A 25,603-nucleotide genomic window follows, 5' to 3' on the forward strand; every position below is an offset into this window, starting at 1 on the left:
TTCAAAGTCACCCACTTGAGAGGCCTTGTAGTTAACCCACTGACACGCGCTATGTGGCGTAAATCATCCTGGAGGGCAATTTGATAAATACTTCATGGCCAGTTTATAACCCAGGCAATAAAATGTCATATTGCTTGATAGAGATTCCTTCCTCTGCCTTAACATATTTATCACACCTGTTTCCTGGTAACGTTTGGCTCCTTCCAAGCACCATATCCTCATCATGCTGCTAGCTCAGAGTGGTGTGAACCCGCCCTTGGAGGACACGACAATTCACTGAGGGGGTGGAGATATAACTGTTAGCATAAGAGAGAAACACACAAGAGGGAGAATAGTGACATTAATGTGATGGGTATCTGGGTGGGGTTTTGTTTCTTTTCAGTTTCCTTATACAGATAGAAATGTTTCTGTGTTTTAAAAAGCGTGACGTAAACAAAATGGGATATATTTATACAATGGAATATCATTCAGCCTTAAAAAAGAAGGAAATTCTGACACATGCTATAACACGGGTGAACCTCGAAAACATTGTGCTGAGTGAAATAAGCCAGTCGCTTGGGGCGCCTGAGTGGCTCGGTTGGTTGAGCATCCAATTTTGGCTCAGGTCATGATCTCGAAGCTCAGGAGTTTGAGCCCCACATCAGGCTCTCTGCTGTCAGTGTGGAGCCCACATCGGATCCTCTGTCCCCCTCTCCCTCTGCTCCTACCCTGCACACTCTCTCTGTCACTCTCAAAATAAATACACTTAGGGGCGCCTGGGTGGCTCAGTCGGTTGAGCATCAAACTTCAGCTCAGGTCATGATCTCACAGCTCGTGGGTTCGAGCCCCGCGTCGGGTTCTGCGCTGACAGCTGGGAGCCTGGAGCCTGCTTCAGATTCTGTGTCTCCCTCTCTCTCTGCCCCTCCCCTGCTTGTGCTCTGTCTCTCAAAAATAAATAAACATTTTTAAAAATACACTTAAAAAAAAGCGCCAGTGACAAAAAGGATAAATACTATATGATTCCACTTATACAAGGTACCTAGAGTAGTCAAGTTCATAGAGACAGAAAATAGGTTGACAGTTGCCAGGGGCTAAGAGAACGGAGAGTGGGAATCAGTGCTTAATGGGTACAGAATTTCAGTTTGGAAATGAAAAAGTTGTGGAGACGGCCAGTTCTGATGGTTACACACCAATGTGAACGCGCTTAACGCCACTGAACTGTACACTTAAAAAGTGGTTAAAATGGGGGGCACCTGGGTGGCTCAGTCAGTTAAGCATCTGACTCTAGATTTTAGCTCGGATCATGATCTCACGGTTCGTGGGTTTGAGCCCCACACCGGGCTGTGCGCTGACAGTGCAGAGCCTGCTTGGGATTCTCACTCTCTCCCTCTCTCTCTGTTCCTCCCCTGCTTGTGCTCTCTCTCTCTCTCAAAATAAAGAAGTTTTTTAAAAATTTTTTAACGTTTATTTATTATTGAGAGACAGAGCGCGAACAGGGGCGGGGCAGAGAGAGAGGCAGACACAGAATCGGAAGCAGGCTCCAGGCTCCCAGCTGTCAGCACAGAGCCCGACGGGGGGCTCGAACTCACAAACCGCGAGATCATGACCTGAGCCGAAGTCGGATGCTTAACCGACGGAGCCACCCAGGCGCCCCAAAATAAATAAGTTTTTAAAAAGTGGTTAAAATGGTAAATTTTAGGTTATGTGAATTTTACCACCAAAAAAAAAAAGCATGGATAACAAAATCAAATCTAGTCTCAAAAGGTGAGGATTTGCCATCACTGATGCTATTCAAAAGAATGTGCTGGGCCAACGACCAGAGAAAGGCCCAAAATATTCTTTTCTCTGGATCAAAACAGCACTGGGGGTCAGGCAGGTAGCTGTCACTCCTGCTGTGAACCGGTTCCAGGGAGGAACCACACTTCCTCCAGGGCTTCTGTCCTCACACCTCCTATACAGTTGTGAACCTGCCGGGGCAGAACCATTCTCCCAGCCCTGGAATGTTCCACAGCACAACCTGGGTCTCCCTGACCCAGCCCGCGGGGACTGGCCAGATCCCCTGGCAGCACAAACAAGTCTTGGTTCTGCTGGCCAGGCGGCTGCTGAGGTGGCTTTTTAATCCCCCAGCCGTGCCTTCCTAGTGATTGCTTTTATTAGGAAATGTAATGAAAAAGACTATATGAAGCCCCTGCCAGAAAAAAAAAAAAAAAAAAAAAAAAAAAAAGCTAATAAGATTTTGCACCAAGTGTGGCGAGAAAAGAAAGGGGGGAAAAAGCACATTAGGAGTCAGATAATGAGATAAATGAAAGACCGCAGGGAAGATCATTTTTGCAGACTTGCCGGATGGTTGTAAAAATTTTAATTTGCTGAATTCTCTATTTTCGTCGTCTCTGACTCTCCCCGTCTCTCTCACTGGCTTTCCGACGCCCCGAATCTTGTCCCTGTCTTTCTCTCTTCGCGTCTCCCTCTCTTCTGTGGCTGCTCCCCCTCTGCTTCAGCTCTTGCTTTGTGGGTGCGCGTGCATGTGCATGTGCGTGGGTTTCCTTTCACCTCTCAGGACTTGGGCAGGAGGCTGGCACCTTGGGCAGCGAGTCAGAAGGAGCGAGAGGACAAAGGACTGCAGCTCCCCACCCCCCTTCTGGGAGCTGCTGTGATTCGGCTGAAGGGAGAGAAAGAGGGAGAGATCAAGGGAAGAAGGAGGAGAAAAACGGGACTGCGGAGGAAGGACAGGAGATCAAAGAGCAGAGAAGTAAGGAGGAAGAGAAAGCCCCCGCTGCTCCCGCAAATCGATTCTCTGCAATGCCCGCCTTCCCGTCTGTGCTCCGAGCCGCTGAGCAGAATGCCACCACCGTGGGATGCCAGGCCTGAACAGAAGGGCTCTGGGGCACGGGGCAGGCGCAAGGGCCAGGCTGCTAGGGACCACTGGGCCTGCCTTGCCCTGTGGGGAGAGGTCTCGCTTCCCCAGGACGCCCCCTCTCACACATCCAGGCTTTGAGGAGGTCCTCTCCAAAATCGGGCTCTGGTCCTTGCTTTGGCCGACTCCTTCCCCCTGTCCCACACTCGGGAATTCTCCTGCGTTTCTTTGCTCCTCTGCAGAAATCCCAGTCCACGCTGCAGTTGGAGGGCTGGAGAGTGGACACGATGAATAGCTTCCCCAGGGGGAGGAGGAGCCTGAGAAAGTACGGGAATGAATGGCTCAGGGTGGAGACACATTGCCAGTTATTAGGAAAATCTCTCTCGCTCTTCCATCCCTTGTTCCTTCCCCAGTAGGGACGATGTGCTCTGCTTCCTCCCAGGGAAGACTTCTCTCTCTGTGCTCTGCCTCCAGCAAAAGTGTGCTGTCGGCTACCTAGGGGATGGGCGTTTCCTCCAGCGGCCACTGCAGAAAAGAGAGCCGTGAAAATCGGCAAGTCGCAAGTCCTGGGAAGGAGAGGACCTCTCAGAAGGGGGTGTGGGGACTCTGGCAGTGGGGCCCCGAGCTGGCGGGACAGAGTAGTGATAGGCAGTCCCAAGAGGGAGGATGGAATTGGCTCAAGGTCAGTGGAGGGGCGGGGGGGGGGGGAACGGATTGCAACTTGACTGTGAAGTGAAATAAGCTGGGAATAAAAGCAAATGCACATGTTGTTTCCTACGCTCCTCACCACAGTCCTGTGAAGTTGGTACTATTGTTAACATCTCCATTTTATACATGGGGAAACTGAGGCACGGTGCGAGGTTAACCACATCTTTCTACTTCCTCTCCAGAACAGGAGACAAGTTTGGCAAAGTATCGGAGACTACGCAAGAGGGAGAAGAGCACTGTGGTTGAGAACGTGAACTTTTGGGCCAGACAGCCCCAAACGGACTAGCAGTGGGACCTTGGATGACATCCTTAGAACTTAAGGTCACCCCTCAGAGCAACGTGAAGAAAACTGAAAGCATGTCAGTTACACATGGACACAGTGCCTGGCCTCTGAGCTCAGTCAGTGTCAGTGCTGAACGTCGTTACTCCCTACTACCCAGTGCTTGGCAGCTGGCAAGCCTCAGCTTTCCCTCTCTGGTCTCCCACTGGAGGGGGAAACGCTGGAGATGGGTCCTCCCCCGGATCAACTTCTTAGGGGTGCACAGTCCTGCAGACAGGCCTCAAAGAGCTTCAGCACCCACAGCACAGCCCCTCACCCCAGAGCCTCCCTCCCCTGCTCTGATCCGGTGATCCCAGGGGTTCCCAGGCCTCGGGAGCACCCCCCAGTACTGTGACTCAGTGAATTGTTCAGGGAATGTGTCTCCCTCCTTCCCTGCCTCCTTCCCTCCCCTGGCCCCTGCTTTTCTCTTGATGGAGAAGGCACAAATTAGGCAGAAAGAAAAATGTTGACAGTTCCCAGCCCTCCCTTGCTGGGGATAAAGAGAAATACGTTAACCGTTGAAGCTTTAGGCGGATCAAACACAGTTTGTGAGTTGCTTCAAATGTATTATTCATCTCACCAATGAGATGCAGTCTTGGGCTTTCTCTTGTCGCCCCATCAAGAGGAAACCTCGGCCACTGGGGAGATGCTGGGCTCCAGAGAGGAGGGGGCACCTTCAGAATGCCATCTTTTCAGCATTAAATCAGTCAGTGGGTCTCCAGTCCTTCTTGTTCCTCTCGAAGCTTTCCGAATGATATGGGTCAACTTAACCAGAGTCTAAGGATGCAAAATCTGCAGGTAAGACCCACAGAATTGGGCACAACAAACACGTGGAATCAAAGAGTAACTGTGACACTCAGAGGCAGGAGCTGGAGATGTGTGACCCTGGAAGGTCCTCCATGTGCCACTTGAACTTGAGGGATGTAACTGTCATGGGCTCGAAGAGCTCTAAGAGAAGGCATCGCAGCCATACCATGAGCTCTAAGACACACTGCACTCCCCCTATAGTTGGATGCCTGGAGGAAGGATCTGGATTCAGACACATCTCTTAGGCTTGTGATTTGGACAGGTGGACGCCCCTGAGGGTTCTACCTTCTTTCCTTGCCCCTCCTCCTTTCCCCTTTGGCCACTGAGGTCCCCTGCGGGCTCCTGCCCACCTCCCACGGTTCTGAGGCACCAGGGCAAGCTTCGCAAATCACACACTGCCCCTTCCTAAGCCTCACCCAGAGAAGAAACCACCCCGGCGTCCCATGATCTTGCCCCACTATCTCACAAGCCTTTCATTTGTGCTATGCTGAGCATATCAGTGGGAAGTGGGGATAGGGACTGGGCACTGCTGGTGGAATGGGATGTTAGAACAATCCAGAAGGAAGGGATTTTGACGTGATGTATCAAAAAGCCTTAGAGTGTACATTCTCTTTGACCCAGCAATTCCATCTCTTAGAAAATGCTCCAAGGAGGGGCATCTGTGTGGCTCAGTCAGTTAAGCCTCCGACTTCAGCTCAGGTCATGATCTCACTGTTCCAGCCCTGCACTGGGCTCCATGCTGACAGCTCAGAGCCTGGAGCCTGCTTCAGATTCTGTGTCTCCCTGTCTCTCTGCCTGTACCCCACTTGTGCTCTCTCTCTCTCTCTCTCTCTCTCTCTCAAAAATAAACATTGAAAAAAAGTTTATAAAAAAAGTTAAAAAAAAAAAAGATGGGGTGCCTGGTTGGCTCAGTCGGTTGAGCGTCCGACTTCAGCTCAGGTCATGATCTCACCGTTTGTGAGTTCGAGCCCCGCGTAGGGCTCTGTGCTGACAGCTCAGAGCCTGGACCCTGCTTTGGATTCTGTGTCTCCCTCTCTCTCTGCTCCTTCCCCACTCACTCTCTGTCTCTCTCTCTCTCTCAAAAATAAATAAACATTTTTAAAAATTAAAAAAAAAAGACACTGCTCCAAGGAAACACTGGACAAGTGTGTAAAAGTGTGTAAAAATGGGGCACCTGTGTGGCTCAGTTGGTTAAGCGTCCGACTTCAGCTCAAGTCACCATCTCACAGTTCATGGGTTTGAGCCCTGCGCTGACCTCTATGCTGCCGGCTCAGAGCCTGGAGCCTGCTTTGGATTCTGTGTCTCCCTCTCTCTCTGCCCCTCCCTTGCTCGTGCTCATCTCTGTCTCTCAAAAATAAACGTTAAAAAAATTTTTTTAAATAAAAATTAAAAAACTACAAAAATGTCCATCCCAGCTTTGTTGATAATGGCAAACCCATCCTAAAACCAGTCATAAAGGATTGGTCACATAGTAGCCTTCTGATGCAGTCATTGAAAATCAGATTCTACAATATGGGGTGGGCGGAGTCATATGCAAATATATTTTCATTCCAAAACAATTTTCAGATAATAGAGGTAGAGCACCCGCCCCCCACCGAATCCTAACCCAATCCCATTCCTCTCCTCAAAGTACTCATTATTAGCAGTTTAGCATGTATCCTCCCTCTCAGGCTGTTATTTTGAAGAATTGTATTTAATGTAAACAAATAAATAACTCAGGTTATGCAAATTTGTAACTAGAGATGTGTGTATGCAAAGAGAAAAGTCTTGCTGATTATACATCAAAATGTCAACAGTATTCAACCCGAAACAGTGGGACTCTATGTGATTTTTACTTCCTTCTGCAGGAGTTAGGGTATTTTCTACATGAACAGAAAAGAAACAATGCTATTTTAAAATGCAGTAAGGGGAGCCTGGGTGGCTCAGTTGGTTGTGTGTCTGACTCCTGATTTCGGCTCAGGTCATGATCTCACAGTTGTGAGATTGAGCCTCATGCCAGGCTCTGTGCTGACAGCATAGAGCCTGCTTGGGATTCTCTCTCTCCCTCTGCTCCCCCTCAAAAAATCTGCTCAAAAAATATATATATAGTAAAACACAAGGAATTGGAAACATTGGCCGCCTCTGAGGAGTGAGAGAGACTATTCATCAGGCACTCTTTTACATCTTTTGAATTTTGCACCTTGGGCACAGATTACCCGTTCAAAATGCGGATAAAATTTTTAAAAATTTAATATGGCAATAAAATAAAATGAGGGGGCTGGTGGAGAAGACCTCCAAAGGGCAGCATGCCCTGATATTCTGGGAATCTGTAAAATCCTTCAAGCTGTCGTTATAGCTTCTGAATCTGCTCAGGATTCACTCCAATAGGTGCTAGTCTCTTTCTGTCTCACCAGGCAAGGAATTAGGGCCTATAACCTGGAAGAAATGAGGTAGGGTCTAAAATAAACCAGGCTGCCAGCCAGAAATAACTTTGTAATAATTTACAGCATAGCAACAGTAATGGCTCGGTTGAGCCCGTTCTCATACTTTTTCAAAGTATTTTTCATCTCCCTTTAGTTCTCCAAATTTTTCTTGAGGCTACCCGCTGCCATCAGGTTCCTGGGCAGGAAAAGAGGGGGCTGAAGACCTAACGGGCCATTGTTTGAAGTCAGCCCGAAAGATCCATATTTGCCAGGACTGGATGTTGGGTCTCAGACAAGAGTCCCCTCTCCCTCCTTCCCGGGGCCCATCAGCTCCATCTGCCCCCAGCTCCTGTCTCCTATCTCCTGCCTCAGGCTCCTAATTTTTTTTTTTTAATTTTTTTTTCAACGTTTATTTATTTTTGGGACAGAGAGAGACAGAGCATGAACGGGGGAGGGGCAGAGAGAGAGGGAGACACAGAATCGGAAACAGGCTCCAGGCTCCGAGCCATCAGCCCAGAGCCTGACGCTGGGCTCGAACTCACGGACCGCGAGATCGTGACCTGGCTGAAGTCGGACGCTTAACCGACTGCGCCACCCAGGCGCCCCCTCAGGCTCCTAATTTATAAAAGGAGGGTAATCAGCCTTGCCCCAGAGACTGGCAATGGGACATGGGTGATGGTTGATAGACTGTAGGCAAGTGACTGGGTCCCCAAAGCTGGAGCAGCTTCCAGACAGCCACAGGGCAGGAGGATGTAGATGGCAGGAAGGGGGCTCTCTGAGGCCTGGCATAACCACTATTTATCAACGGATGACAGACATTTTTAATTGACCATGTTATGAGAGGCACGGGAGATGATGAGTATCTGTGTATGAGGACACAGGCAGCCCGCCCAGCCTAGAACATGCTCCATGGGGTATTAATTCCCTCCCCTGGAAAGCCTCCTCCCCGGATCCCCTCCAGACCTACTGGTCCCCCTTCTTCCTCCGAGCTGCCCTATGTTTCTGACACTCATACATCTCCCAGTACTGTAATCTCGGGTGCCTGTTTCGCACACAATCTCACCAGACCAAATTCCTTGAGGGCAAGATTAGTATCCAAGTCATTTCCATATGTCACATAGTAGGTCCTCAGAAACTACTTCCTGAATAAACAAATCGATGCAATTTTTGGACCCATGATCCTTGCAAATTCTCACCAGGCTGTCTCTCACTCCTGGCACAGAGGCTGCCCCAAGACCTGAGCTCCCTGCCCAAACTCACTCCAAACCTGACCCAGAGGAGGTAGGAGCAGAGAGATGTGGGGGGTGCGTGGTGTGGTGACGAGTGGGCTGGGCTGTGGTCCTGGCCATCAGAGCCTTAACCGCCCTGGACTCAGCTCCTTCATCTATACGTGATCACTAGATCAGATCAGGAGTGGGAAACTCAAATACCCGCCGAGAGGGAATCAAAGAGTGGAAGAGACCGTAGCTGGGTAGCAGGCATGTCCCTTACCAGCTGGCCATTGTCAATTGATACAAGACTGTGGGTCAAGTGTGGCGAGATTTTATTTTTCAAGGCAGCCAGAAATCAAGGGTTTTTTTTTTTTAATTTTTTTCATCTTTATTTATTTTTGAGAGAGAGACAGAGTGTCAGCAGGGGAGGAGCAGAGAGAGAGGGAGACACAGAATCCAAAGCAGGCTCCAGGCCCTGAGCTGTCAGCACAGGGCCCGTTGCAGGGCTGGAACCCAGGAACCGTGAGATGGTGACCTGAGCCGAAGTCAGACGCCCAACCGAATGAGCCACCCAGGGGCGCCCAGAAATCAAGATTTTTATATGAAGTCTCCTGAACTGGTCAACCACAAATCCATAGGCCCTATTTGCAGCCTGGAGGCCACCAGTATGGGATCCAAATGCCCTCACCTCCTTTCCAACTTCCAGCTCTTAAATTCTCTGCATTTCAAGAAAGTGGCCTGAATACTTGTGTTTCTGGAGTAACCTTGAAGGGCAAGACCCAAAGTCCAGGCCTCATTCTGGCCACCAGGCCTCTGGCAACTGCCATCCTGACCCCCAAATTGCTACCTTATGCAAATGTGTCCCCTGTCGGCCACTAACTGCCCCCCCCAATGCCCCACCGCCACCACAGCGGGCAGAGATGGGGGAGGAGGAGCCAATGGCCACTTGTCCTGGGGTGGGCCAGAGTCAGCCCCTCACTTCCTGACCTTCAAAGCGCCTCTTCTGGGCGCAGACCTAGGCCCCGCGGCGGGCGGGCAGGCGGGCAGGGGGTGGGGGGATGCGAACCTGCCACCTCACCTTGCCCCTCACGGGCGGGGCCCACCGGTGATACCGTCTCACCTAATAAATTCCTGTCAGAGAAGCTGTCAGGGCCTGGGAAATAAATAATGATATTTAACATTTTGTAATAACAACAATTAACCAGTAAATAATGTCCTTTAAACTGCAAACGCCGGAGTAAATTAATTCTTCTAATGAGCTGTCAGGCACGGAGGGAAAAAAAGTACCCGTCTCCTTTGGTGCCACGCGGCTGCCGTGTGAGCAGCGGGGGAAGCTCACCTCCGCCCCGGGAGCTCATTACCGGGAAGCACGCGGCGCGGGTTTCCCGGGGAATCGGCGGCCCCGCCCGCCCCCACGTGGCGCCGCGCCGCCGCCTGTCCTCTCCGCACCCCGCGCCCCGGGCCCGGCCGCTCCGCGCCGCGCACCGCCAGGTGCCTGTTGCGAACGAGCCCGCGCCGCGCGGCCAGCATTTCAATTAGAGCCGCCCGGCTCCCTCGCCTTCCCTCGCCTGGACCCCTGGGCCGCGCTCAGCCTCGAGGTGGCCGGGGGTTAGGAGCCGGGGACAGGGGAGGGGGAGAAGCCGGCGCGCGGCCCCAGTCCTTGCTGCGTGACCTTGGAGAGCTTCCCTGCCCTCTCTGGGCGGGGATGTCGTAAATGGAAATGTGAAGCTAATCAAACCAGATGTGATTACTTCTGAGCTCCCCAGAAGCCCGTGACCGTAAAAAGACACCTAAGAGTAAGGCAGCTCTTTATGTACTGATTCGGAGTAATCTCCAAGATATATTGTCAGGTGACAAAAGCAAGGCACAAAACAGTGAGCAGAGTGTGCTACATCTTGTGTATTAAAAATAGGACTAAAGAAAGAGAATATGGGTCCCTATTTGCTTGTATATGTCTAGACAGGAAACACATAATGTGTGCTTGCCTCCGGGGAGGGCAACTGGGAGACTGGGGGGTGGGAGGGGGCGGGTTGGGGAGGGGCTTTTCACTGACTAGGCTTCCGTCCCCTTATTTTCGGAACCATGTGCAGCTATTAGCTGTGCAAAAAAAAAAAAAAAAAAAAAAAAGACAAAGCCACACACAGCAGAGGTCATCTTGTCTCTCAGTAGCTTTCAGGAAGTGGGAGCCACAGGGGGAGGGCTGAACTGAGACCCTGCCTGAAGCCCCTCCGGAGAGGGGGCACTGCTAACCCAAGCTAATGAGTCAGGAAGTCCTTGCCAGTGTCTAATCCCCTTCTCTCCTGCTACAGTTTGAGTGCCTTTCCAGGTTCTGTATTTGGTGGGTGGAAGGGCTGATGGTTTTATGCAGGACCGGGGACAAGGGGGTGACAGGGGGGCAGCCGCTGTCTGGCAAAGAGAGACGGCAGGCGATCACCGCCCTCTGCAGCCACATAGGCCTGGATTTGAGTCTGCTTTTGTCACTTGCTAGCTGTGTGGTGTTGTGTGTCACCCTCCATTGCTAGGCTGCAGAATCCAGACGTCCCTGCCCCCCTCGGGGAGGACAGAAGGTGCTGAACCTGATGCGCAGGGAGCCAGGCCCAGGGCTTGATGGAACCACCTGGGGCGGGGCAGGGGGAAAGGGCTGCTGCTGTGGGGCTGGGGGTGGGAGAAGGACGGAGACGGAGAGCTCCCAGGCCCCCTTCTCCGTCTGACCAGCTCCATTTTCATCTGCTGGTATCCTCGCCTTCCTCGTAAGGTGTCTCCCGACTAGAGAGGTTCTTAGCTAAAATATATTTGAAAAGCCCTGACCTCGGCCATTTAGAACACACTGCTGCCCGTCCCAGGCCCAGCTCCTCACCACCTAGATACGTTAACAGGACTGAGGGAGGGAAGGGGAGAGGTGTGGTGTGGGAAGGTGGCCAGCTTGGCCTCCTGACCCTCCTGTCTCCTCAACAGCCTCAACTCAGGGACCTAGAACATCGGGGTGGAAGTTCAGGGAACGGTTGCTGATTGTGAGAATTCCTGAGACAGTCTCCCTTCCCCGGCAGCCTGGAGGAAGAGGCAATGGCTTCATTTCACCTGACAGGATCCAGGGAGGAGGAGAATGAGGGCATCTCTGGCGTCAGCTTTAAGACCGTGTTGGTGACTAAGGCGTGAGGAAGGGAGTCTAACAGATCTGGATTCAAATCTAGACTCCATCACTTATAAGCTGTGTGACTCCGGACAAGTTGCTTAACTCTCTGAGCTTTGGTTTCCTCTTCTACAAAATGTGGAGAATGGCTCCCCATCTCTTGGGGCCGTTGTAAGGGTTAAGATGGCGTGTAAAATACTTAGCATAGTGCCTGGACATAAAGTAAGCACCCGGTAAATGGCTGTATCTGTTCTGGGGAGCTTTTTTGCTGCGCTGCTAGAACAGATTCCATCTCCAGGATCAAGAAGGGCCGTTGTCCTGCTGCCTGAGGTAGGCAGACCACCTCTACAGCTCCCCGATTTGGGAGGCAGCCCAGAAAGGCCTCCAGGTTTGGTTTTTGCAGAGGGCAGCGGAAAAATCGGAGCTGAAGCCAGCAAAACAAGGATCCCAGCAGCGGGTCTGAGTCAGCTCCTCTTGGGTCTGGGGGTTCAAGAGCCTTCCTCAAGGTCACACGGCCACCTAAGCGTCCTGTCCTCCCTGTGACTGCCTCCCTGGCCTGGGTCCTCTGAGGGCCCGCCCGGGCACCTGTGTACCTGGAACACCAGCTGGGAGGGTGGGGTGTTCCAGTGCGCAGAGGAAGCTGGGTCTCAGCCACACGGAAATTAAAACCAGCTTGCCCAGTGCTGAGTTACCATGTCGCCTGAAATCAGATTGATTTCTTGGGCTTGTTGTGACGGCAGTGTTACAATTGATTCGTCTGGATGGCAGTGAGTTTATCTATTTGGAGCTGTCTGTCATTGATCTGAATAAGCTTCTAAAATAGCCCAAATACCTGGTGAGGGCAAGGTCACCACCAAGCGCGGCTCAATATTAATTATAATAATGAACAGGCATGAGGAGGGTTGGTTCATTGCCTGCCCCGCAGGGCTGGCCTCTGTGAGCTTTGGTGTTTAATATTCATTCCTCCATGCAAAGAGCTAGTGGACAGTCCTAAACTGAGTCAAATCCGCATGGGAGGTGGGGCCGTTCTCTGCTTCCATGGGACCGAGAAGGAACTGGGGCTACTGAAACAAGACTTGAAACAAGTCAAGAAGGACTTCCCAATGGCTAAACGTGGATGGAGAGAGCCTATCGTTCACTTATGAGCCAGGACAAGTTGTTTCTTTCTGCGTCTGTTTCCTCCATAAAATGGGGATTATAATATTTGCTTCTCAGAGCTTCTGTTCCCTCTGCCTCTGGCTGAAAAAATAAGACAAAACAAAACACCGGAAGCCTCTTCTGGTTCAGGGAGAAGCAGAAAGGTCCCACTTTAGGTAAAAAAAAAAAAACCACCTGCCTTGCTCAGCCTTGGCACGGAGTAAGCATTCAATCGATGGAGTTGCTATTATCATAATTATTGATTCAATGAATATTTATTGAGCGCCTGCTACCTGCTTGGCCTTGAGGAAAAACTAGTGCACAAGCCATTATCCCCTGCCTTTAAGGAGACGAAACCTGGGTTACTATGGGAATCAGGACGTCCCCCTTGCTATAGGCTCTCAGGAACAAGGGAGAGCCCTGTGTCTCGGAGATAGCTTAGAAGTTGCTCCCGGAGGCAGGTGGATGAACATGAAGGCCTCGTGGGGGTGGCGGCAGGTCCCAAGCAGTGTTACCCAGCAGAAGACAACTCTATTAAAGATCAGTCAACGAGAGCCCCTCCAGAAAAGCATTCTTCCAGAAACAAGAGGATCCTCCACTCTAAGGATCTAGAGGAAATGTGATCAGACTTGGGGTTCAGGTCTGCACGAAGCAAAGAATAACAAGCTGCCACTAGCTGACATGCAGCAAGGAGCATGGAGGTTTAATCAACATAAGGACTTCCTGGCGGAGGTTTGGAGAGCAGTGAAGGAGACCCAGGATGGAGAGACTTCCAGGCCCGTCTGGGAGCCGGGTCTGCTGTCTTCCCGGAGACATCCCTTCCTCTGTTCCTGCAAAGCTCTCCTCTCTCCTCCAGCTTGCGGCTGGCAGGGACCCCCATGGCCAGCCTTAAGAGAAACATCAGAAGAAAGTTAATAGCGAAGCGCTCTGGCGGATCTAATTGATTTTTTTTCCTATTGGTTCCCTAATATAGGCAACACTGTTCCTGCCGCTTTTCTGGGCTGGAGATTATGTCATAAATAAAGAGATTTGCTCCCTATTTCCATGTGCTTATCTTTAATAAGTTAAGAACTCAACAAGCTTTAGGAGGACTTGAAATGAGCAAGGGATCCGGTGGTGGCTTCGGCTGTGGCGGCGGCCGTGGCAGCCACAGCTTTATTTCAGTAGAGGGGGAGGCAGGTGGCTGAGGCTGGTGGGGGGCGAATTTGCATTCTCTGGGCTGCACTGGATCGAGGCTCAGCTGGGAGAAGACAGTGGGGGAGGAAATTCATGGTGGCAGATGTGGCAAAATGGATGGACAGGACCCATGAGGCTTGGGTTACCATGGGAGTTAAGAGTCAGGTAGCCTGAGTTCAAATCCCTGTCCCATCATTGCTTACTAGCTGTGTGGGCTTGAGCTGTGTTACTTAGCCTCTCTGTCTCTCCTCATTTTTTTTAATGTTTGTTTATTTTTCAGGGGGGTGGGAGGGGCAGAGAGAAAGGGAGAGAGAGAATCCCAAGCAGGCTCCATGCCGTCAGCACAGAGCTCGATGCGGGCCTCGAACTCATGCACTGTGAGATCATGACCTGGGCCAAAACCAAGAATCGGACGCTTAACCGACGGAGCCACCCAAGCACCCCTCTTTCCTCGTTTTATTTTATTTTATTATTATTATTTTTTTAACATTTATTTATTTTTGAGACAGAGAGAGACAGAGCATGAACGGGGGAGGGGCAGAGAGAGAGGGAGACACAGAATCGGAAGCAGGCTCCAGGCTCTGAGCCATCAGCCCAGAGCCTGACGCGGGGCTCGAACTCACGGACCGCGAGATGGTGACCTGAGCTGAAGTCAGACGCTTAACCGACGGAGCCACCCAGGCGCCCCTCCTCGTTTTAAACAAATATGGATAATAACGCCTATCTCATAGGTTGCCGTGGGGCTCAACAACATGCAAAGAGCTTAGCACAGAGCCTGGCGTGGGGAGTACGTAGAACATGTTAGCCAGTATGTGGTTATTAAGACATCACCTAACTCCATTGACCTTAACTGCTGCTACCAGGACCTCTGCCATGTGCCAAGCCTTGGCCTGGGCTTCACAGATGAGTGAGACTCTGCCTTGCCCTGACTTCAAAGACCACCAGTCCAGCTGGGGCCCCAGCGCCTGTGGCTGGCATGAGCTGGGTATCCACATTGAAGAATCCAGACAGTGGTGACCTCTCCCGGGGAGGCTGCCATCCTTCTGCCCCTGTCTTAAGGCTCACCCACCCTCCAGTTCTGGACACGCCACGGATTAACTCTCACTTCCTTAAAGCTGACAGTGGACAGAAGCCGTGTGGCAGGTGCAGAAACAGCCCACTCAAGACTGAGCCCCGTTGCCACCATCCACTGCACACTTAACATGTGCCAGGCTGTAAGGACCAGGATTTGAACCCAGGCCCACTGACTTCCCCCGCTCTAAGCACTGTCCTCTACTCTTCACTCTGTGCTTATAGTCCCAAGCATTAACGAAGCACATATAATGTGCAAAAACCCTAGGCTACGGGGATAGAAAAATGAATAAAACAACCATTTATTGAGTGCCTGCTCTATGCCAAGACTTCCTACAGGATATCTTATGGAATAATTTCCCGAAAGGCAAGTGGCATGGTTTTCCTTTAATAAGTAAGGAAGCGGAGGCCCAGAGGGGCTCAGAAATTTGCCCAAGACAAGCGTAAGTCTGGGATCACTTTGAACACGGACCTGACTTCCAAGCCTGAGCATTTACACCCCTCAGCCTCCTGATGAGCAGTGTCTCCCTTTTCAGTGGGTCTTGCTCTTGCGGACCACTAACATGGCTTCAGAGTAACCAGCAGCCATCCCAGCTTACCCCAAAACACCCGCATGTGCCTACCTCCACCCTTCCCCACTCACAGCAACATCCCCCCACTCGCTCACGGAAGACAGGCCCAATAGCATTAAGCCAATCTGTTGCTTATCCTATAAGTCAAGAAACAAGGCTCCTTAGTACCTCCACTCCTTCCCTGATGGGGAAGCCAAGGCTCAAACACATGCCAGGTGTTGGTCAGACCCTCCGAACCAGTGGGGCTGAGACCAGAACCTCTCCTACCTGCACTTCCCAGCGGTCCAAAGAGCCAAGTCAGTGATCCCAAGACGCTCTTCAGCAACCCCATCAATCTCCGTAGCCCGTCTGAGTCAGACTATATGAAGTTCTCCCTTCATGGGCAATTTTGGAGGGGCTCAGTGTCCGTGTAGGGACAAGACCAAGAAACTGTTTTTACCCCTCTCTGCAAAGGGGCTCAAAGAGGAATCCTCCTCCCTCCCATAGGTCTTGGGTGGCCCTTGCCCAGTAGGAGATGGGTTCCCTCTTGGACCCCCATTTTGTATTCACCCTCTCTCCTCCAGGCCATTGTCTGGCCCCACAGATTCTGTTGCTTTAAGGATTGGTGACCTCACAGTCAGTTGCCATAGAGACCATTGTGATGTCACAAGCAGAGGACAAGTAGTTCAAGGAGGAGTGGAGGGTAGAAATGCACAGCTAGAATTGAGGGACATTTGGGGTTTCTGTCCTATTTTCATGCCCAGAAAAAGAAGTGTCTGGAGGTAGATTCTGATATCTGGGGGAGACCTGACCACATTTCTCTGTGTTCTCCTGAGCCTAAGAGGCTTCTGAGACCCAAAAGAAGAGTCAATGAAAACAAACATCAGAAATACTCCCTACCTTGGGGTGGTAAGAAGTGGGCTACTTTTGTAGCAGAAAAGAATGAGCTTAGATGTCAGGAGAAGCCATGTGGCTGCAAGATCCCCATGGAGGAGATGATGTTGCCTTGCCTTAGGAGGCTTGAACCGTGGGAGACAGCCTCTAGGGCCTTTATTATCCTGATTAAGCACCTCATAGAGATAAACATGCCGCAGGACAGTGAGTTGAGACTCTATCTCCCCTCCCTGGTCTGGGAGCTCCTTGAGAGCTCTGCCTGTCCATATTCCCCTCAGGTCCTGGCACAAAAAAATGTTCCCTCATTCAGTAAACAATGAGTAAGCAGGTGATGAACAAATTGGGTAGGTGGCTGGGTAGGATGAGGGAATACACAGATGAATGGATGGACACACGGGCAGGTTGGGAGCCCTGAGCTTTGGAGCTTTGGAGCCCTACACCCGTGCCTGCTTCTCTAGCTGCATCCCACCACATACTTCTCTGTGATCCAGCCACAGTAATCATTTCTTAGTCCTGCCAACTCCAGGACTTTGCACATGCTGTTCCCTCTGCGTGGAATGTACTTCCTTTGCCTCTTCTTTTTTTTTTTTTTTTTTAATTTTTTTTTTCAACGTTTATTTATTTTTGGGACAGAGAGAGACAGAGCATGAACGGGGGAGGGGCAGAGAGAGAGGGAGACACAGAATCGGAAACAGGCTCCAGGCTCTGAGCCATCAGCCCAGAGCCCGACGCGGGGCTCGAACTCACGGACCGCAAGATTGTGACCTGGCTGAAGTCGGACGCTTAACCGACTGCGCCACCCAGGCGCCCCATTCCTTTGCCTCTTCAAGTAACACCCACTCATCCTGTGGCTTTCCACTCAATCACCACCTCCTCAAGGTGGTCTTTCCTGACCAGGTCAACTAGCAGTGTAGGCCTCCATAGCCCCGTGAACCTCCCCTGAGCACCTGATATGTCACAGTTTATATTTAGTCAGGTGGTTCTGCGTAAGGTCTCTCATTCTAGACTGTGAGCTCCGAGCCCGCAGGGCCAGTGACTGTTTTCACTCACCTTTGTGTCCCCAGCACTTAGGACAGTGGATACTTAATAAATATTTGTCTAATGAATAAGTTAATAAGTGACCAGCCCTGCCCTCACCTATTCCAAGCAACCTATTCTCTCCGGACTGCATCAGGGGAGAGAATCTAGGTACAGGCCCCCTGCAGGTGAACCCAGGACAGAGCCCACAGATTCAGGGAGCCTGAGGTCCCTCCCACACCTGCCCCTGCAAAGGCCCACCAGCACCTGGGCCTTTCTGCTCTGCCTTGTTAGTATATCTTGGTTTCACCATGAACTACCTGCAAATCACTCGGCCTCTTAGGGCCTCAGTGTCCTCATCTGTACAATGGGGACAATAACGTACCTACCTCATAGGACCTACCCCAACTCCATGCCCAGTGATAGTAAATAATAAATGGTGCTAGTATTCTTATTCTTAGAGGTCAGGAATAGCCCATCGGATTCAGGGGCCAACTGAGAATATACTAATGTTTTATGAATCTGCTTTAAATGCATGTGACAGTCCTTCTTTATTTATTTTTAAGATTTTATTTTTCAGTCATCTCTACACTCAACGTGGGGCTTGAGCTTATAACTCCGAGATCAAGAGTCACATGCCCTACCACCCGAGCCAGCCAGGTGCCCCAACGTGGGCAATCTAATTCCAAAGCTTCATGCCTGGGTTTGCTCAAAGGGGAAAACTCAATTATCATCTCACATTATTCAAAGCAACCCCCCAGTCTTGTCTCAGTCATGAAACGGGTATGGATGGGGCGCCTGGGTGGCGCAGTCGGTTAAGCGTCCGACTTCAGCCAGGTCACGATCTCGCGGTCCGGGAGTTCGAGCCCCGCGTCAGGCTCTGGGCTGATGGCTCAGAGCCTGGAGCCTGTTTCCGATTCTGTGTCTCCCTCTCTCTCTGCCCCTCCCCCGTTCATGCTCTGTCTCTCTCTGTCCCAATAATAAATAAACGTTGAAAAAAAAAATTTTAAAAAAAAAAAAGAAAAGGGTATGGAGTATTCTTTTGCCCCCAGCCATGGCTTGACCCAGAGTGAGTGCTGTTTGGGACAGGGGTGTGAGGTCAGTCTGGCTGGGATACTTGTTCATGTTTCCCCCACCCTCATCCTGCCCTAGTTCTCAGAAGTGGATGGAGTTGGCCAGGGTTCCGTAGGGGAGAGGGGCTCTCCCTGACAGAAGGAGGACCACCTTCTGGTCAGTGGCACCTCCTCCTTGCTTGTCCTATGCATAAATACTCTCACATCTACTGACCAAGGTTCCAGGGTAGACCACCCAGGCAAGAGTCACTTGGGCATCCTAACTGGTTCCATAGAGGAAAGAACCAAGACCCCTTTGGGGACGCCTGGGAAGCTTTGCTCTTCCCACCCCCATCCTCCAGCTCACTGTAGCTTTCTGAGGCCCAGCTGCCAGGGGCAGCCTCAGGATACACAAAAGGCTTTCTCCCCCTTTCTCAGGGGCTCACCTTACTGGTGACCCACTCCCTCATCACATGGCCGTCATCCTGGTACCAGGCCCCCAGTCCCAGAGCCACACCACCATTAACCCAATGTCTCTGGACAGATGTATTTTATGTAAGTTCAAGCACTAGAAATATTGAGTTCAGGGAATTTTATTTCTAGAGCCCTCTATATTTCTCTGGGATTATCACCTGTCTTTGTTCCCTCCCTCTCCGAGTTATTATCTTTGGACCCTTTCCAAGCCAAACCATCTTGATTGCTCGGGGAGAAGACTGCCAGCACCCTCCCCTGGTAACTCTGGGTCTGGTGAGAGTGACCTCGAGGGACCCTTTCTTCTTCCTTCAGTATAACTCTGCAGGTGGCCACACTGCCCAGGCAGCCTTGGCCTTTGGGAGCTGGCTTCACCAAGGGACTCTCCAAAGTGCCAAGGAAAGTTGCGGTGGGTGGTGCAAGTGGAGGCCTCATTCTCCCCAAGTTAGGGAGGGCTAGGCTCAGGGTGAGCCTCAGGGTACAGAGGGGAGGGAGGAGGCCAGATGTTCTCTTTTCTACACCGTGCCAACCTCGCCTGACACCAAATTAATAGCATTCAAATGAGATGCAAAACATTATGCAAATCTAGAGGAGAAGGCTGCTCTCACCAGGCCTTTGGGCTGTTGGAGGGCCAACACCTTGAGCCCTTTCCTGCAAGACCCCACGGGCTCCCTTCAACTTCAACCCTCATACGGTCAGCAGCAGCTGGTGTGGAGTTTCCAGTGAGACTTGAGTGACCCTCTCAAGGTCCTCTGATCCTTGTGCCTACCCTGGTCTCACCTCCCAAGCACTCCGAGCCTCTTCTGTTCTGAAATGGTGCAGAGGCAGCTCCGGAACTTGGCATAACCTCCCTCTGGATGCCAGGATTCTGGATCCCCACTCATTAGCAGTATATGCAAAATAGATGCAGGGGTTTTTTGCATCTATTTAATTGTCCATTAAAATGGCCCCACGCCCATCACCTCTGCACAGGCCCAGGCTTCCAAATTGCCAACCCCTGCTGCCTGCAAGCACCATGTGGTTCCTGCGCCTGGTAATTGCCGTGGTGTTTGTTGAGCTGTATTTGCATTTGATTGTCATTTAACTTTCCATCTTTCTCCTTCAATCAAACTCGGGATTGGGCTTTTGCAATTGATTATTCATTTTATTTTCAGCCCCTTGGTGGGTTTTCAAAGAGTTTCCTTTATTAGTGCCACAAACTTGAACCTTGGGACTTCTCCTGTCACACAGAGGGGGAGGGCTTCCTCCCACCCATCGCAGGGCTCCTCCGTGAAAATAACCTAGCCAACATTGTGGATTTTAAGTCCTATTCCCAGTCTCTCTGTCCCAGCACCTGCCTCATTTCTGCCCAGCCAGTGGCATTAAACATTTATGGAGCTGTGGAGGATCAAAGGCCTTGGCTGGGGGTGGGCAGGCTGGAGGCCTTGGTTTAGAGATGGAAAGCAGCTCGCATCAAACCACTTTATGCTGCTGTCTCCATCCACCCTGGGCTCTTGCTACCAGTTGGTGTGGTCCTGCTCCTGGAGTGGGAGGAAATGCCCAGGAACCAGGACTCCCCATTTACCAGGGTAGGATTCTCCTTCTACCCCTAAATTCAAAGAATTGACTTTGGATACTCCTTGAAGCCTGGCCAGAGCATGGTATCCCACAATGTTCAAGATCCTGCCAGGTCTGGGAGCCCCCTCCGAGGAGTGGGTGGAGGCGAGCAGGCAGGTCTGTGCCCCTGGGAATCTCTGCAGCCTCTTGCCCCTGTTTCTCTGAAGCCCCCAAACCCCCTTGGCTCCACAGAAGACGTTCCTCTGCCTTGAAAGCTATCTTGGAGGAGACTAATTTTCTTCTCCTCTCACTCAGAAAGCAAGTGTCATCCATTTGAAGGGAGAGACTTCAGAATAAGTCACCAGTGTGCCTGTGATCCTGCAAATTGATGGGCTGTGTGGAAGTGGGGAAGTGAAGCTGGCTTCTCCGGGGATGTGGGCTGGATGTCTGGCACTGTCTGGGCAGAGGCTGCAAAGGTCCTTGGGATTAGAGAGCCCCTCTTCCCTCTCTCTGGTCCTCAGTCCTAACATAGCCATTGTAACTCAGACCCCACCCTCCAGCCTTCTGAATCGGCAGTGAGCCCCTCTCAGTTACTACCACTTGCTATAGTGTTTGAAAACCCACCTTAATAATTCTAGACTCCCTTGTTCGGGTGCAGATACGTTTGTGATGGGGTAAACCCTTCAGTATAGCCACCAAGGATGTCCTGCAGCTCAGGTGACCACAAAGCCTGGCCTCAGGCCTGCTCCCACCCTTCCTCTCACATCTCTGCAAGGACTTACTGCTCCCCCAGAACCAGTCTTCTCACTGACCCCAAACTATCTTGCATTTTCTACCACACTGCCTCTACCTAAGCCACTCCCTCAACTTTGGCTGTCCTCCCTCTTCCTCTCCACTGACTGAAACCTAAAACTTATTTAAGACTTGTTTTCACCATCAACTGATGAATGGATAAAGAAACTGTGGTTTATATACACAATGGAATACTACTTGGCAATGAGAAAGAATGAAATACGGCCTTTTGTAGCAATGTGGATGGAACTGGAGAGTGTTATGCTAAGTGAAATAAGTCAGGCAGAGAAAGACAGATACCATATGTTTTCACTCTTATGTGGATCCTGAGCAGAAGACCATGGGAGAAGGGGAGGGGGGAAAAAAAGAGAGGGAGGGAGGCAAACCATAAGAGACTCTTAAAAACTGAGAATAAACTGAAGGTTGATGGGGGGTGGGAGGGAGGGGAAAGTGGGTGATGGGCATTGAGGAGGGCACTTGAGATGAGCACTGGGTGTTGTATGAAAACCAATTCGAAATTTCATATTAAAAAATAGTAATAATAAATAAACATTAAAAATTTTTTTAAAAAGACTTGTTTTCAGTCCACCTGCCCACTGCCTGAAGCTTGCCATGACCTCCCCTCCCGCAAAAGGAGCACTTGTCCCCTTCTTCACCATCTCACAGCTCATTTGGCACCAATGACCTGCCTTGGCCTTTAGACACTCCCCCCCCTCCCACCCCCACCCCTGCAGCATCATTTATTCACAAACATCGATTAAGCAACTACTGTGTTCTAGGAGCTGAGCTTGGTTGAGAATGGAGGAGACAGATATGTTCTGTGCCTTCAAAGAGCTGACAACTAATGGGGAAAACAGACAATTAAGCGATTACATAGACTAGGGTCATCTGAGTGCAAAGGGCCAGGTGGAGGGCACAGAGAGTGAGAGAAATGAGACAAGTGAAGGGAGCCCTGCAAGTCTCCAGGCTGCCACTTTCAAACGTGTGTATGACTTAAGTACACTATAAGCCTGCAGCATAGAGCTGCAGAATATCCCTTAGGGCATCTTATGGTCCTCAATTTGTGGGTGATGCTGAGCTCTGGGCAAAATGAGTCCCTTGGAGGGCATAGACAGGATGCTCGATAAAAACTCCACTGCTTCCCAGTCTGGCCCAGCCTCCACCTCAACCTAACTGGGAACCCATTGCACAGAGGCCACGTTGACCATCTTTAGGAGGGAGAGACAACCCTGGAGCATTATTCTTCCCATCATGCAGTACATACCCATCCTCTGAGCTCAGGGCAGAGTGCTGCATTCTGGGACTTGTAGTGTTCATTGGACCCCCTCCTGAATGCCTACCTTAGTTTAGGAAACAGGGAAGGAGACACAGCAAGTTCCTGGGTGGCTCCACTTACCCTCCTTCTTCTGAGTAGTGCCCAGCCCAGCTGCCAGGAGGTAAGCCTACCACCAGTTTCCAAAACCCCATGAATCATCTGTCATACAAGGTTCATCCCTGGGATTCACCCTCCTTTTCCCAAGCTGCTAGGTCCAGAGAGGCCCAGAAATCAAGGAGGAGGTCAGGGATGCCTTTAAAGAGAAAAGGAGGGCTCTCATGCCATTTGCCAGTATATCCCCAAACTTCCTGTGGCCACAGAACCTTCCACCTCCCTCCTCTGCTGACAACCCCTTTTCTCTCCCCTTTCCTGGCTTCCTCTACTTACCTCTGATCCTTTTGTCAACTCCTCCCTTCTGCCAATCTTCTGCTACTGCCCTCTTTTTTCTCAGCTTTTTGAAAGGACGATCCAGCAGTCCTCTCCCAGTGACTCCCTCGGATAATTCCACACACCGTCTGCCTGCTGCCTGGGATTCTTTACGATGGCTCAAGGCAACTCCCCAGAGCCCACAGGAAGAGGATCTGGAGAGAATCTGATGAGCTGAGCTGGAAGACTATGGAGGTAGTAAGGATCAAAAGACTCTCTGAGGAATGAGACTAACGGTAGAAGGCTTGCTGCCTGCTTCTAGGACAAAGTCAGGAAGGGCACTGGTGAAAGCTTTGGGGAAAATCCAAGTTCATGTGAAGAGAACTAATCCAAAAGCTCTCCTTCTCCCTGGGGGTCACAGGGAGTTCAGCCCCCCTCTTCCTCTACAAGGAATATCATCAGTCACTGGGTCATGTCCCATTGTGTCCATTGAGGCTCTTCAAGTGAAGCTATCCATGGAGCCAGAAACCCCTAGGCCTAAACATCAGTCTTAGGGATGACACAGCTATGACTGCCCTTTTTGCTGCCCTATGACTCATTGGAGCTCCTCAGCCCAAGCAGAGCCATGGAAGTTTATTTTTCCATGTCCTTGAATGGTACAACCTCCCTGGCTACTCCCCTGAGCCTTCTTCAAGTCTCTGTCTAAAATAGCCCTATGGAAACGCCCCCACCCCCTATGCCTGTCCTATTTTCTCCACCAGTTCCAGGAACCTGGGTGGGGACAGGCATGAAGGGTCTGCTCACTGGCCATCACTTTGATTTCTCTGGTCCTGTGGATGGTGGGGTAGGTGGGAAGTGGCCAAGGCAGGGTCCTGGAGACCCCACGCTGCAAGGGGACCCAGGATACTACCTTCAGCTGCCCACAGGTTGGCCCAAGTTGCCTCCTGCCAAGTGAAAAATGTCTTCCCAGGACGCGAGTACCACTGGCTTTTAACTATAATATCAGGATAATTAAGCTTTTCTGTGAGCACAGTTTGCTGCTGATGCAGCTGCCTGGAGCCCTGGCATTTATTGAGCGCAAAGTAATAATTTATTGTCCTTTGTACGCTCAAAAGCCATCTTCATTATCAGCCCAAGACGGAGCTGCTACAAGGGCACACGGGTCTCACCAGCTGCCTCACTCGAGGATGTCTTCCTAGGTCACCCTTGGCGCCCTCAGGTACCAGGATGGGGTGGAGTGAGGTGGAGAGGGGGTTGCTCTCTCATAGACAATCAGGTGGGAACCCCACCTCCTTGGCAGGCTGCTAATAGGGGAGAGGGTGGCAGGCTTGTCTGGGCGTGGGCAGCGCGGAAGGGAGGGGGCCGTGTGCCCACATTAGCAGGGTAGTTCTTCCCCAGAGCTGGCGGCGGCGCGGGAGCCTGTGCTCCCGCCGCCGGGTCCTCTGCGCCTTTGCTTGAGGCTTTACGGTAAACCGCTCCTCCCGCGCCCCCGCCCCCAGCCCCGCGCGGCGATCCCCGGCGCCGACGCCAGGCGCTGGCCGTGGTGCTGATTCTGTCAGGCGCTGGCGGCGGCGGCGGCGGCGGCCCCGCTCCTTCTACCCGGCAAGACCCCGCTCTGTCCCCCGCGCCTACGCCCCGCCGAGCCCCCAGCTTCCCCACCGTAGCTCAGACCCAGGGCGCGGCCGTAACCAGCACCATGCCCTCGGTAGCCCTGCTGCTCCTTCCCTCGCTGCTGGCGCTCCTGGCTCACGGTAAGGGACCCCGGCGTCCGGTGTCAGGACAGGGGCGGGGGCGGGTTCCCGAGGGTGGGAAGAGAGGACCGTACCGCCGCCCAGCTCCGCGCATCTGGCTGCCCAGCGCAAGCACCGCGCTCCGCCGGCTGCGCTGGCCCCCGCGCCGGCCGAGCCGGGCGGGGCACGGGCTCCACCGGCGGGAAGCTGCCGCGGCTCCCGCCATTCGCGCCCGGCCAAGACCTCGCCTTTAATCATCTCCCCGGATCTAATGGGATTTCTCTGCTGCAATTCATCACGCCACCCCCTCCCCGCACACACTCACGCGCTCACCCGCGCGCTACCTCGCCGCTCTCCAGGCGTCTAGCAGCGCCGGGGCGCGTGCAGGAAGGGGGAGAGGGCAAGGGGCGGTGAGTCCCGCTGGTCCTGCCGGCCGCCCGCGGTCCCGCCTCCCCTACTGCCCGCCAAACTTCGCTCGACTTTGCTGCCCGTTCCGGGGCACCTTACGTCCTCACTGCGGAGGGACGGAGCCGGATGGCGGCCGGACCCCGGGTTGGGACGTCGTTCACCTCCCTCCACCTTGGCGCTGCCGCGCTGGAGTCGGAATCTAGAGTACAATTCCAGGGAGAAACTCGGGGGGCCCGGGGCCCCATATTCGGCTACTCGCTCTGACCTGGGCTGCAGCAGCTGAGGTCCCGGGCTAGAGACTCTGCCCTCCTCGAAGTCCTTTCTTGCACTCTCTCCCTTGCACACTCCCAGAGGTCTTCCTCCCAGGCCTGCGGTCCTGCTTAGCCCCCGCCCACCCCATGGCCGCAGACTCGTCGCGGGAGGACCGGCACCCCACCCTGCTGCCTCCGGTCCTCCTCCGCTCGCAGTCCGGTCCCCAACTTCATTGGTCCCGGGTGGGAAGGTTGGCCGTGGAGTGAGCAGCAAGGGAGTGTTGGGGAGAGGATGAGGGCTCTGTGCCTAGGGGAAGGAAGGTTTTCAAGTCCCGAGGAGACCTGCCACCCGGCTTAAACAAACATTCATCAAAGCTACCGACGTCCAGGTCTTTCTTCCACTGCAGCCGGTTGACTGGTGGGGTC

The 25,603-nt window shown here is 52.1% G+C and overlaps 1 protein-coding gene across 4 annotated transcripts in view; it reads left to right on the plus strand.

Annotated features, from left to right (window-relative positions):
• Nucleotides 1-24,399: 24,399 nt before the first annotated feature.
• Nucleotides 24,400-25,603, plus strand: part of SEZ6 (seizure related 6 homolog) — a 44,835-nt gene continuing 43,631 nt past the window's right edge. For all 4 annotated transcript variants that reach the window (XM_030295401.1, XM_030295402.1, XM_030295403.1 and 1 more), the window contains exon 1: nt 24,400-24,539. In XM_030295401.1, coding sequence (XP_030151261.1) covers nt 24,485-24,539 — 55 coding nt within the window. In that variant the 5' untranslated portion in view covers nt 24,400-24,484. The remainder of the gene's footprint in view (nt 24,540-25,603) is intronic.

Source organism: Lynx canadensis, chromosome E1 (genome assembly GCF_007474595.2).
Source record: "Lynx canadensis isolate LIC74 chromosome E1, mLynCan4.pri.v2, whole genome shotgun sequence".
Taxonomy (NCBI): domain Eukaryota; kingdom Metazoa; phylum Chordata; class Mammalia; order Carnivora; family Felidae; genus Lynx; species Lynx canadensis.